Below are 13606 nucleotides of genomic sequence, written 5' to 3'. Positions count from 1 at the left end.
AGCAACTACCACATACCCTTGGGGTAGAGATGCATATTGGAAGTCCATTCAGAACTTCAGATAGTGTCCTCCTCACCTCCATTTACATGCATATGCCCTTAGTATTGTTTGAAACCAGAACACACAGAAAAAACCCCAGTCAACCTGTTTACTCAAACCTTAACATCAGTTTTATACTGCACATGTATTTTTGCACTGATAAAGGATATCTTAAATTATTTTTATACTCAAAGCATATGTACCACCAATGCCTAAAGGATGAAGGAGCAACATTTCTTCCTTTTTTCCCCAGAACTAACCAGCTCCTAAGATTTGGGGTTTGTGTGGCTTTTTAAGTCTGCATGCCATTGCTCACCTACAGTGACAAGTCATTCAGGAGTTTCCCACCCTGTGTATTTCCTGTGATTCCAATAGGCTAAAACAATTAAATAACATTTTGATCTTACCAAAGCAGGATTTTTACATAACAGCTGTAAAAACGTACCTTAACAATAAGATTTCTGAGTGCATTTCATGTTTCCCGCATACAAAACATTTTCAGAACACAGATGATAAATGAAGCCTTACAAAGAAGAATGATTCACATATCCTGGTAGGCCAAATATTTTGTCTGGACTGATTATAGACTAAAAACACATCAAAAACAAAGCCTTCCAGTAAGTGTGAGCATATCTTATGGCCCATATGTATTTAGCAAACATTAGTTCTTTACCCACCTGCCAGAATGGTATTAATGCCAAGGTTCAGGCTGGTAATTTCTATCAGCTAAACCCCATACAAGTATATGCATGCCAGTATTGTAAAGCAATACAAGATGATCTCAAGAGTATGGCACCTGAGTGCTAAAGACACATTGCTCTGCACACTCCCTGTAAGCCAGGGATGCAGGGGGACATGAGCAAGGCTCTGCAATTACTGGCCTTCTGTCATGCCAAATTCAAAAGATCTTGTGCATCACCATTCAGACATGCCTCAGTTACCCACTGCAAGCCCAACACAACCTCACAGGAATGTAATCTAATCTAAAGATAAGATTTTCCAGTCAGAGTAATGGTAGCTCAGCCAACGTAATCAAGTAAATAGAATCACAGAATACAACTCCATCAATGCTTACTTGATTAAAATCAAACGGAACAAATACATGCCAGTGATCATGCTTATACAAAGGCAAATGGAAGCAGATTGCTACAGTAGTCAAAATCATCTCATGATGCTATCTTACTCAACTACTGTATGACATACTTTGTTCTTCACAGCTGCAGAAAAGTTCCAAATATACTTAGCTTCCTAACCAGGAACAAAAAGAATGAGTCTGCTTCAAAAAGGCAATGGAAATTAACACCATTGTTTGAAATAGCCACAACTGTCCACAAGCTAAACACTATTTGTTTGTATTATGCCTTTCAAAGGTTAACAGTTTATTTCATTCCCTCCTCCCCCAAAAACACAGCTGCCAGAGTGACTTAAATTATGTGAGGAGTCCTTCATAAAGAGACACTGAAAAATGTTATGTCCTATCCAAATTTATTTTAAATCTACACACACAAACTTTTGAAGACCTGAAGCATTACTGTGTGTTTACTTTTCTTCTAACACTGGCAGTCTTCATGAAAGCTGAACTTTGTACAATGCAAATTATATTCTGTCTATGCATAACATTATTTCACCTGATCTCTAAGTATAGTTGAACAAATACTGCAAATGCTGTTAAATACTTTATGTGAATAAAACGGAAAAACGCTAACAAATAGGCCTTAAATAAACCCCAACCTGTGATTTTAAACAATGACTATGGTTGTTTGGTTTTAGATAATTCTTTTAAAACTCTAATGCAAGAACAAAGTATATGTGCTTATGTGCTCAATCACCTTCTTCCTTACTGCCATCTCCTGCCTTATAAATAAGCTACATTGCCAAGATTTTACACCCAAAAATGCATTTCCAGTGCATGCACCATTAGCAGTAAAAAAATAAGTTAAAAAAAAATATAAAAATCCTCAATCCATACCTTGCAGTTATAAGAAACAGAAGGAACTGGCTGTTTGAAATTAGAGCATAACTGAAGAAAACAGAGCTGCATCCATGGCCTAGAAAACAATTAAACACCACTTGATGAGTCTGTAATAAATTAATACAACATAACCTCTCCCTTCTGAGGTTGTTGCAGGCTCAGAGTATTAACCAGAGCTATTATGTGTCTATTGCCAAGGAAAGCAGATATTCTTCTAAGTAGCAGTAAATCAAGTTCTTGTACATAAGAATGCTTCTTTCAGACAGCTTTCTTACAGAAATAAGGTTTATGTGATCAACTGCCTTTAACCCAAATAAATATTATCCAGTGACCCTGATTTGAAAAAAAAACAAAATCTAAGGACATTAAAGACAGAAGACAAAAACATGCAAAAAGAGGTCACTACTTCTGTTGCTCATTAAGTAATTTGCTAACTTGTCTCCCCAGAGCCCTGACATTTAAAATATATCCTACTATATCCTACAATTTATGCATACCACAAAGCACCTCAAATTTAATACGCCTAAGAACAGCAACTGAATATGTTTCTGCAAATTTACTGAATACACACATTCAATCATATTTACAACAATACTCATTTTTTGGTTTTGGGATTTTTTGTTTTTTATTAAAGTCACTGCAGGCTGGAACACAAAATGTAACTGAAGACATTCTTTTCATATGTAGACATATATATACACACATAAATAAATTCATATACTTAAATTATTAATTACTTTCAGAAAATGAAGACAATAAGCATGTTAGACAACAAGAACTCAATGTGATCTTGAAAGACTGGAAAAAGCTTTGAAAACAATGACTGCATCTAGAGACTAGACCTGTGACACCACATGATCTTGAACTGCAATTGCCTAAGAATGGGTCATTTACTAAAAATCTGGACCAGATAGACAGACAGACAGATAGATAGATAGAAACCCATAAGCAAACACACAAAACAAATTTCTTTAAAAATGCAGAAACATGTCACAAGGTCAGAAAGCTAAAGTGTGTTTTCTGAATACTTTTCAAGACCACTCCCTCACAAAAAAAAAAGTGTTTAAGCGACAGCCTTGCCTCTTCCAAAAAGATGCCATGTGGCATACTAGGGCAATATAATAAAAACAGCCTCCACAAGGATATTTGGTTAAATATTTATGATCTCATCTCTCTCTTCATAATAAACATCATAATAAAATATTTGGAAAACACAGCACTGAAATCCAACCTTACAAATCACTACTTGAATCAACACTGTTTACTCAGTGCAAACCTGGTATCATTATTTATGCAGATTAATCAAACAGGAAAGAGAATCTTCTGAAAAAAGAGTTTTGAATTCCAAATCACAAACATCTGGCTCTCTATGGTTTTGTTTTCTTTTAAGCTGCCTGTAACTGAAAAAACATGACACTTGCTTTGGCTGTCCTGCTGAATTACAATGCCATCACAGCTCACACACCACAGCGTTGACACTCTAGTCATATAGTACAACCTACTGAGATGGTTTGGGATGTTCTAGTTCCTTTTGCTGCTTCTCTGCTGGAAACAATCAACCCCTCAGAGCTGGAAAAAGGGAACATGTGCCCTATGCTTTAATCATGTCAATACAAACTGAATTGTCTCAGCTTAAAGCTTGTTTACCAGCAGCTTGAGTTAAAACTGCTAAGCAGAATTAGCATGAACTGGTGCAAGTGTCTAAATTTGCTATAGGGGCAAATCTGAGCCTTCCGCAGGCATTATCTCAACTCACTTTCAAAGGTGGACCAGAATCTGTCACTTAAAATACGACTTAAATTTAAACCACTATAAAATACGTAGAGAGGAAACATTTCTCTGCAGCGCTTAGAACATGCATGAATTTCTCAACACAAACAATAAACTGACTACTTGTTACCATGGAAAACATTCTTTTATTCCATGTATACATTTCATTACCTGCTTTGGAAACAGAATTAAAAGCATCTATTCCAAACCTTGGACTTTCAACCACGGCTGAAAATTGGTTATCATTAGAAACACACACTAATTGGCTTTCGATTTTGCAGAAGCAAGTAGCTCTTCAAATGCATAAAGTAAAATAATTCATTAATTACATTTCTAATAAATGTGAGGTGAATCTCAAAGGCAATGATCAGGGAGCAGCTCTTCCCTCCTTAAGAAGCCGGGCACAATCTAGTGCTCAGGCAGAGACCCCAGGCTAAGCCACTACAAAAAGCAAATCCTGCCTAGAAGTTCACCAGCAGCCATGCCAGTCACAGCACCAGGAACCTTCAGAGGGACCCGTTGCTCTACCAGATATCTGGTGACCTTCTGAACAGTACACGAGCTATCTTGAGGGTTTACAAGTACTGAGTTTTCAAGGCTGGGACAGAAGGTAAATCCAGACCTTTCAACTAGACCAAATCAATTCAGTAACAATTTTCAGTCAGCCAGATTAGCATTCACTATCAGCTCTTACAGAATCAGTATTGAGAACTGTATTGAGAACTGCACTAAACAACAAACAGCAAAGAATAATTCTCACAGACTGAAGATCCTAAGAATTCACAACTTAAGAGTCTAGAAATAGATTAAATTACCAATATAACAGGAAAAAAATTAACTTCAAATCTGTGTGTTAAGCGTAATAAATTTTACTTTGACATCTTTAAGTTTGAAGTTCTTTCTACTTCTTTCTTCAAAAGCTACTAGTCAAGAGGAAAGAAAAACAAAATCCTCCTATAGCTTCAACTAGTGTTAAATTTAGATTTAGAATAGCACATACTAACATAGAACAGCAAAAGCTTAGTCATTGCCCAAGTTTCATAAAACTTCCATAAATTTTCCAAGAAAAGAGACTATGAAGAAACAGCTCTGCAGGAACAAAGCACATGGCTTTCTTTTTTTATGTGCTAGCAATTTTTATTACAAACAGCCTGTGTCATAGCATTTAAAAATACAGATTTCCTAATTTACTGTTATTGTAAAAGTACAGTATGCCCATTCAACAATATTTAAAGAATTAAAAGTCCATTGCAGTTCTATTTATGACAAGATCACAGCTTTGTCCTTTTGAAAGTCTTGGGTATTTTGTTAGCCATACAGCCAGTTTATGGTCACTGCAACTTACGAGTTATATTTATAGTTTACAGAACAATAGTCACCAAAATGGACAAGTGTCTGTATTTCTTCATCCAAAGCACACACACACGTTAAAACCATGAATTTAAAATGTGAAAGAGTTCAACAATGCAGATAACAAGCTAAAAGGTTTATTATGCCACAGCAAACTAAGAAGAAAAATGTGTGTAATGCCTTTTAGATATGCAAATGACTAACAGCCATGAGATTTACTAAGGGCACTTTAACCCTCTTATATTATAACTATTTACAGTTATTTCATACTTAGCCTAACTAAATGCACCATCTTAAGTACGTGTCTCCAGCTCAATTATTTCAGAAAACTTCACACCAAATACTTTTTCTAATTCTAGGAAATAAGACTGAGGAAAAGAACTTACTTGCCTAAACTAAAATTCTACCGAACACTCTTTTAGGCCTCAAATGTATAGCAGGAATGAAACCTGTTGTTTTTATTTATGTGACAGATATAAAGATGAAAGATGAAAAACACAAGAAATCAGACTGACTGGACAAGAGGACTTCATCTCAGAAAAACATGGAGTAGATAAAAATGGCTAAACAGAGATTAAGAAAGACAGAAGAAAGGAGGGAGTGACACTAGGGTCAGAGATTCTTCTGGGGTAGACCTAAAAAAACAAATTAGAAGACAGAAAAAAAAATAAAATAACAGAACGTGTTAAACAGAGCAAGCAGAAGAGCAGCCACAGGCTTACACAGCAAGGGTCCCCAAACCACATCAAAGCAATCTGCAGCCCAGGACAGAGCACAAAGGGTACACTGCCAAACAACAACTCTCTAAATAGTTCTGTCATTAACATTTATGGTACCTGGCAGAAGTAGTTCAACAAAATCCATTTTCCAAAGCACTATTCTCCACAACTGAAGTCACAATTCTAGAAAGAAGAGTAATCAGTCCTTTGCATCCATCCACAAGCATCGGTGAAATCCTCTCCCAAAATGTCCTATCTTCCTTCTAGTTATTATTCCGTTCAACCCAACATAAATCTATGATTTATAAGATGTTTTCAATATTGCTGAAGACCTATCCAAGTGTCAGATGATAGATTTTCTGAGCTTTGCATTTTTTAAATCCTAGGAAACAACATATGAACCACATAAAAATGGCACTATTCTTACCTTTCTTTTTTTCCCCCCTGAACTTCTGAGTGATTGATTTTCTAACCCAAGTAACATTCCTTTGGCTGTTTTTATCCACTGAGGTCTCCCAGGGTCCAATGTGGGTTTGTATTCAGCTGCCCTGCATTTGTATCCAGAAGGATGATGATTTAGTATTTTCTCTATGTTGGTATTCCTCTACTACAGGTACTCAAAACTTTACACTCTATCATCACCAACTACTGTTTTTTGGAGACAGCACCAAGAGCCTTAAACTTACACCCAGTTTAATGGAAATTTGTTAACCTGAACACAACACCTCTACAAAGCAAACAAAGAACACAAACTGTGATCAATGACTGCATTTTTCATATTCCACAATTTGAGAAGATTGAAAATTGACAACTGTAAACACTAGACATGAAACCATTATGTCACTAGCAGATAAGCAATAACAAGCATGTTCTTGGCTCCATGAGCTGAGATTTAGCTGACAAATCCTAATCAACACCAACTGATTGTTCTTGACTTCAGAACATATCCCTGAAACCAAAGGAATAATTTATTTCAACAAAGACATGTAACTGGGCTACAAATCCCAAAACAGAATGCAGAAGAAAATTAATAGCATCAATACTAATACTGCTGTTCTTAGAAGTACTTGCTCTTTTTCACTACATAAGGAGCCTGAAAATCTTGTGCTACTATCAGCCAAGAGTAAAAGAAGAGACAATCAAAGGAAGACTTCCTAATGACCAAGTGTATATTTTTAAGATACAACTTTCATTGATGTTTATCAAGGTAGAACAGTGAATCTACTGTTCCACAATTTAAAATTAATCCACAATGGCTGTGGTTTTCCTTTGTTTTTTACAAAAAGGGAAATAGTTGATATTTAAAATTCATGTCAGTGAACTATCAGAGCAGTGCAATTAACTCCTCCAGTATTGTAAGATAAGACTATTATGTTTGTGACATTGGAGGAGTTAAATGCCATTCTCATTGTCCCCCCCACTGAAAAATACGCTTGTGGTTTCAGAAGGCCAGTGCTTAAATAGTGCTTGCATAACAAACTTTTCCATGAACACACTGCAGGAAAAGTGTCTATTTGTTAATCCACAAAGTTAACCCAGGACAAAAAGAGGGAGAGAGAGCTTCTGTACTGCAATTTAGTTTAAAAATATCCTCAAAGATATTTAATGTTACTTCCCTCAACAGAACCTGAGTCCTCACATTGTAGAACAAATGAAGACAGCATACATTACAAAAATTCAGGTTTCAGAAATGCCTTGGTTTAAACTGAAAGGTAAAAACAACAAAAAAAAACATTGCTCCACACAAAACCAACTGAGCAGAGATTCCAATCAAAGTTCTTTAGAGATCTTCACTGTCACACATTGGAGGGAAAGAAGACAATGCTGATCTGTACTGATTTTCATCTTTTTCAAAATTATAGTTAACCTGTAAATGAAATAACTTTTTTTATTATTATTCAATATTATATATTAGAAGAAATTACTGGAAAACATTTTAGGAAAACATGCTACCAAAAATACTGGTTTTGTTGGGTTTTTTTCCTCCAATGAGATTTTGAAGATTGCATTATTTCACAAGAAATACAAAAAGAACCCCAAAACAATAAAACACAAACCACACGTAATAGAAATACTTCTTTACTGCATTTCACCATGGTATTGTGGACAATGTTTTATTTTAAAACTAAACTGAGCAAGGACAAGGCCGGTAGGAAGAAATAATTTCTTATATTAGAACAACTAATTTGTGTGGAAAAGTTTTCAGTCAACCATGCCCTTCCTCCAGACACAGCCAACTACAGTAATCTCTTACCAATATGAAGTTACTTACTTATCTGCATTTCACTTTAGTTCTGACAGTACACTCACTGGTTCATTAAAATACAGATGTAAGAATTCTTCTGCCACAAAAACAAGGACCTACTTTTTGTTGAGGTTTTTTTCCCTTATTTCTATACATTTTCCCTTATTTCTATACATTTCAGAGATTACATACTAAGACAATAAGAAATCACCCACTCCTTATCTACACATAGCCCAGAGGAATGCCCAACTATAAATATACATCAAATATACAACAAAAAATCCTCATATGCTATTTACCCCCCTGTATGAATTTTATTCACAGCCAAAATCTGCCCACATAAAAAATAAAAGAATCAGATAACTGCATTTAGGAACTTCTCCTATTCCATCATCAGTCACTTGTCTAGTTTCAAAATCCACCAAGATATGAAGCTATGTTACACAAGAAAGGCTTCCCTGAAAAGAAGCTGATATAAATCAGAACAGAAGCAACCACAACAGAGCCTACACATGTTATATCACCATTTATCAGTTATGACAACAGCCAACTAAAACTGCTATACTCTTTCAAGCCTTCCTTCACCCACATTACAACTGCATACACAAGCAAGAACAAAAACCATTAGTCTCTCTTCTTGGAGCAAAGTCATCTCACAGAAAACATTCACCCCACCTCACAGGTTTTCAGAGTTAACTGCTGGGTACACAGCAGCATCCTGCAGGAAAGCCATAATGGGTGTATGGGCAAATAAATCAATTCCGGTATTTAGTTATCTCTTCTTTAACCTTACCTTTTGGTTGCTGAGCTAAGAAAGACACAAAATGCTATCTCATTCACCTTTTTCAAGTACTATCACATGTAAATTCCATGGATAAATTTATTATTATAGCTTACACCAGCAAAAATAAAACAAAACAAAAAGGCATTTTCTCACACCCTTTATTGAACTTTGCAAACATCTGTGTTCTTCCTGAACCCCATCCACATTCCATTATGCAAACATATTAAATGGGAATTTTTGGTGAAGCACAAACACACTTCAAAATCCATAGAAAAGGAAAATGGATATATAGTAAGGTCTTCAGGGATTTTCTCCAGCATTTAAACCAGAATGCCTACATTTTCTAGTACCTTCGTTCCCTTCAGAATGTCTGTAAATGCCTTTTTAACAAGTTACATAAAGATTTATTATGCTGATATACTGGAGAGAAATGTGGTTATCTACCTTAGTAAAGCTTCACTTGGATGTAAAATCAACATGGTAAAGCAGTCAACCTTGGTGCATCACTGAAATCTGTCGGATTTCCACTGTTAGAACAAAAGCAACAGTTTTGGTTTTTTAAATCTGAGGGACTTATTAAATTTGGTTTCTCCAGCTCTGTCAAGACACTGAACATGAAGTTCCAACAGGAGCTACTCCTATCACAGCTCTTCACCATGACTCAGAACACCATTTAAAGACATGTAACAGCAATTACAACTATTTCAACTTATTTTGGTGAAAGATAAGAAAATTTTAAGCAGGAATACAGTCAATTATACTTGAAATACATAAAAAAGATATATGAATCTGATCATCCTTTACAACACAATGACTTTTCCTTAGCTTCCTATGGGCCCTACTGACACTTAAGTTGTCAAAGCTCATTCTCCACTCAACCTGAATTTCCATGCATCTTACGGAGCACAAATAAACTCCCTGTAACAGGAACTATTCAAAGGCACGCATTACTCTTCTTGGAACACATATGAGACTAAGACACCTGATGAACATTCTTGATCCCCAAGATCTAGGACCACTTCAGATGATTCAGGCTGTAGTATATCTGCCCCCCCTATGCCTGCTCTTGCTCCTCCTTTATGACAATACTGGCATTCATTTGCACATACTGGAGATCCAACTCTGACAAATTAGCAGAAAGGTACCCCAGAAAAAAAAAAATCAGTCAGTGAAAAAGGCAAAATACTCAGGCAAGAAAGGTCTTTTTGAAAAGTCAGCATCTTAAAGCAAGCTGAAAACCACAGGAAGATTTAACACAATAGGGATGACAGCACCAGGACTGCAGTACAGTTAATTTCAAAGGCACAGACTGGAACGGGAATGAACTTTAAAATGTTCAGCCACCAAAGGATATTCTCTTTGGTTTATTTGAGGACAGTAATAATATTCACCTCCCGTTAATACTGACTTTGTAAGGTTAAAATGTGCAACAACAAGAACAATATTTTTCTGCAACAAGAAAAATCTAGAAATGTGCTCTTAATTGCACAAGCACATAAAGGCAACATTTTAGATATTTCATGTTTTTTTAGTAAAGCTAAATAATCTGCACAGGGAAGCAATATCTTTACCATGCTTTCAGTGAATTGCAGATATTGGTTAACAGTGTTAATAAATCCACATAACACATGTAAACTCAAAGCAGGTGATGGCTCCTACAGAGAAACAAAAGAGACAGTAGGGCTTTTCTGGGAGAAGAGTCATTACTATAAACATCCTTTCTTATTAACCATAAGTGTATGTTATCCAAACTGCTGCTGACATACAGGCTGGGGAAGAGAGGAAAGGCTACAGGACTTTGTTTGTTTAAAAAAAAAAAAAAAGCAACACTATAAAATGTACATTAAAACTATGCCATAACCTTGCTGAAGATGAAAAAACAAAACAAAAAACTATACACCTAACAACACAACCAAAGAATGTTTGCCCCCGTTTTTTATATAACAAGAAACATAATAAATGCATCAAGAAACTATGACTTTTACAAGAAAAAGGTCAGTACTCCATGTATTATGGGATCACATGTGGGGGTAAAGGAATTTCAAGAACAATGCAAGCCTAGTCTTCAACAGAATGTCATTTCTTTGGGCATTTTTAGCACAAAGCACTAAAGCAGCAATGAGTAATTTAAATAATGAAGTCTAAAAAGTTATTTTCTGGGCTCAGCCTTTTCAAATTAAGGTTCTGGAGTTATTTCTGAACCTGCTCAACTTCAGCCATGTGAACAATTCTAGTGAATTTCATAAGACAAATTATGTACAGGAAGGTAAATACATAATAAAACACTATAGATGAGGATATTTTACAAACATCAAAATCACAGATGACACTGAGAAGCCTATGTCACATAATAAAGCTGTACCAGACTGACCAGAGCCTTTAAGAAGATACCCTACTTGCTTCTGTCTCCTCCTTAAAAGCACACCTAGATTTTTTGATTGCTTTTTTATGACTTGGGCTCTTTATTATTGCGGGAGGAAATGTTCCACACAGAGACAGCAAAAGGGGAGACCTGTTATTTTAATAAAGTATTCTAGATTTCACATGTCTTATAATCTTGCCACTACAATTAGGACAAGTCTATTCCCAAATGGGGTGGGATGAGAAACTGAACTGTAAGTGATGTAATAACAGTACTGGTACAGTAACATCCAAGCAATCAGAATTTTTAAGCCACTGTATCTTTAAATGCATAAATATAATGCATTTCAGTCCCTGAAGACTGTAAGAGTTTGCTAGCTAAGGTATTAGAATAAATACAGATTATACACGATTGCTACTTCAAAGAATTACTTAGAGTAACAAACTTGAGTGTTGTTTGGTTTAAGTAAAGTCAAACAAATTAGGGGACATGCACTTGTTTACAATATTGTTTATTAACAACATACATACAAAGGATCGTTCTGAAACACTCTGAACAAACACATACCAGCTGCCAATCACTTCATTTTCAAATCAGTTCAAATAACGATTTAACGTCTCCCCAGCAACAACTGGATATTATCAAAACATCAATCTACCTAATAGAAAGCACTCTCGCTTTACCCACAAAACGACAGCAGGTATCACCATTTTCCTTTCACCCTTTCCTTTCGCCTTTCCTTTCACCAAGCAGACAGAAACCACTTCAATTCTCACAAAAAAAAAAAAAACGCATACAAAAAGAAATAAACAAACCAACAACAAACCAAAGAGCGGCTACCCCTTAAGAGCCTACGGAGTGCCACAGCGGTTCCTCAGGTGTTCGCGGCGGCACCTTTTTAATGCACAGGAAGTTGTACGACCCCAGTCAAAACGGGCAAACAGCCCCACTGCTTTCCAAGCCCCTCAGGCTTTGTTCTCCTTTGTGGCTGCGGTTGTACATGCCTCAGCTAGCAGTACAAAGGGGGGGAAACAGCAGCCAGCACCGCCGATTTCAGCAAAAACAGCGCGGGAAAGAGGAACCCACAAACACCCTCTGCAGCCAGCCCGGCTGCTGGGCGGGGCGGGGGGCCGGTGGTGTGCACGTCCGTTCACAATATTTATTTTAAGCCGCTTTCTTCAAGGAACCAACAGCCCGTTTCCAACGGGGCGGTGGGGCAAGGCCACAGGGTACGCCCTGGCCGGCTGCCTCCTCCCGGCCCCGCGCCATGTCCTCTCGCGACGGGGCCCGGTTAGCGGGGCTGCCAGGTGGACTAAGGCCGTGAGAGGGCGGCGAGGCCGCTCCACACAGACGAAGGTTGCCCATGCCCGGCCGCCGGACGATAGAAGTGCCCCTCAGCTTTCCCGCCGGCCCGCTCCGCCTCAGGAAGGGGAATTAACCCTTCCCTGGCTACCGCCGGCCACTGCGCCCCTTCGCGGGGGTGAGGTCGGCCCCGCTGCCCACAGACGCCTTCCTCCCCACTGCCGGACACGCTCCCCGTGTGCCCGACAGTCTCCTCCTCCTGCGTCCCGACCGGAGGCGGGAGGGAGCCGGGGCCGGACAGGAACGAGGGGAGGGGGGAAGAGGCCAGGCACCGCGGGGCAGCCCTGCGCGCAGCCACACCTACCTGTCTTCTCGTGGTCATAGCCCACCACGATGAAATAGTCGGCCAGCCTGGCCATGGCTGAGAGAAGCCCGGCTCAGGCTTCACCACCCCTGCTGCTGCTACTGATGTTGCGGCGGCAGCTCCCGGGAGGTTCAGCATCCTCCCCTCTGCGCCCGCCACAAGAGAAGCGGCACCATCTCAGCCATGTTGGAGGCGCGGGAGCGCTGTGCGCCTGCGCGCCGCCGAGACCGCTGCGCCGTGACCCCGCCGGGCTGGGCGTGGGCTGAGGGCTCTCCGGCGGCACGCGGCTGGGGCGGCACAGCCCCGCTGCCTTCAGGGGTCAGTACCGCCAACCACCTCGCCTCGCAGCTAGCCCACAGTGGGCTTTGTCTCTTCGCAGTCTGCCTGTGCAGTGTCTCTACCCATGGCGCAGGTTGTCCGCAACACTTTCTCCCGATCTGCACGCAAAGGAAAAGTCGGGTGCCTGAGCGGGACTTGACCTCACCGCCCTCCGCAGGAACCTGTCCTGAGAGAGGCGGCCGGGAAAGGGATCGCATTCGCTTAGATTGTGAGAAAAGAAAACACAGTAGCGAATTTAAGGCCATCGCACTCTCCCCACCCCCACCCCCCCCACCCCCTCGCCCCGAGCTCAGCCTCGGAATCGAGACTGAACGTTTCCAGGATGTTTCCTGTTTACGTTTTATCCGGGATGTGCGGAAC

At 39.0% G+C, this 13606-nt stretch overlaps 1 protein-coding gene across 1 annotated transcript in view; it reads right to left on the bottom strand.

Annotated features, from left to right (window-relative positions):
* SBF2 (SET binding factor 2) overlaps positions 1-13046 on the bottom strand; it is a 198164-nt gene extending 185118 nt beyond the window's left edge. The window contains exon 1 of the mRNA XM_030450948.1: positions 12908-13046. Within this exon, the coding sequence (XP_030306808.1) occupies positions 12908-12962 (55 nt within the window). The 5' untranslated portion in view covers positions 12963-13046. The remainder of the gene's footprint in view (positions 1-12907) is intronic.
* Positions 13047-13606: the final 560 nt, after the last annotated feature.

The sequence above is a fragment of the Calypte anna genome, chromosome 5 (assembly GCF_003957555.1).
Source record: "Calypte anna isolate BGI_N300 chromosome 5, bCalAnn1_v1.p, whole genome shotgun sequence".
Classification (NCBI taxonomy): domain Eukaryota; kingdom Metazoa; phylum Chordata; class Aves; order Apodiformes; family Trochilidae; genus Calypte; species Calypte anna.
This window is presented reverse-complemented; position numbering and strand designations above follow the sequence as displayed.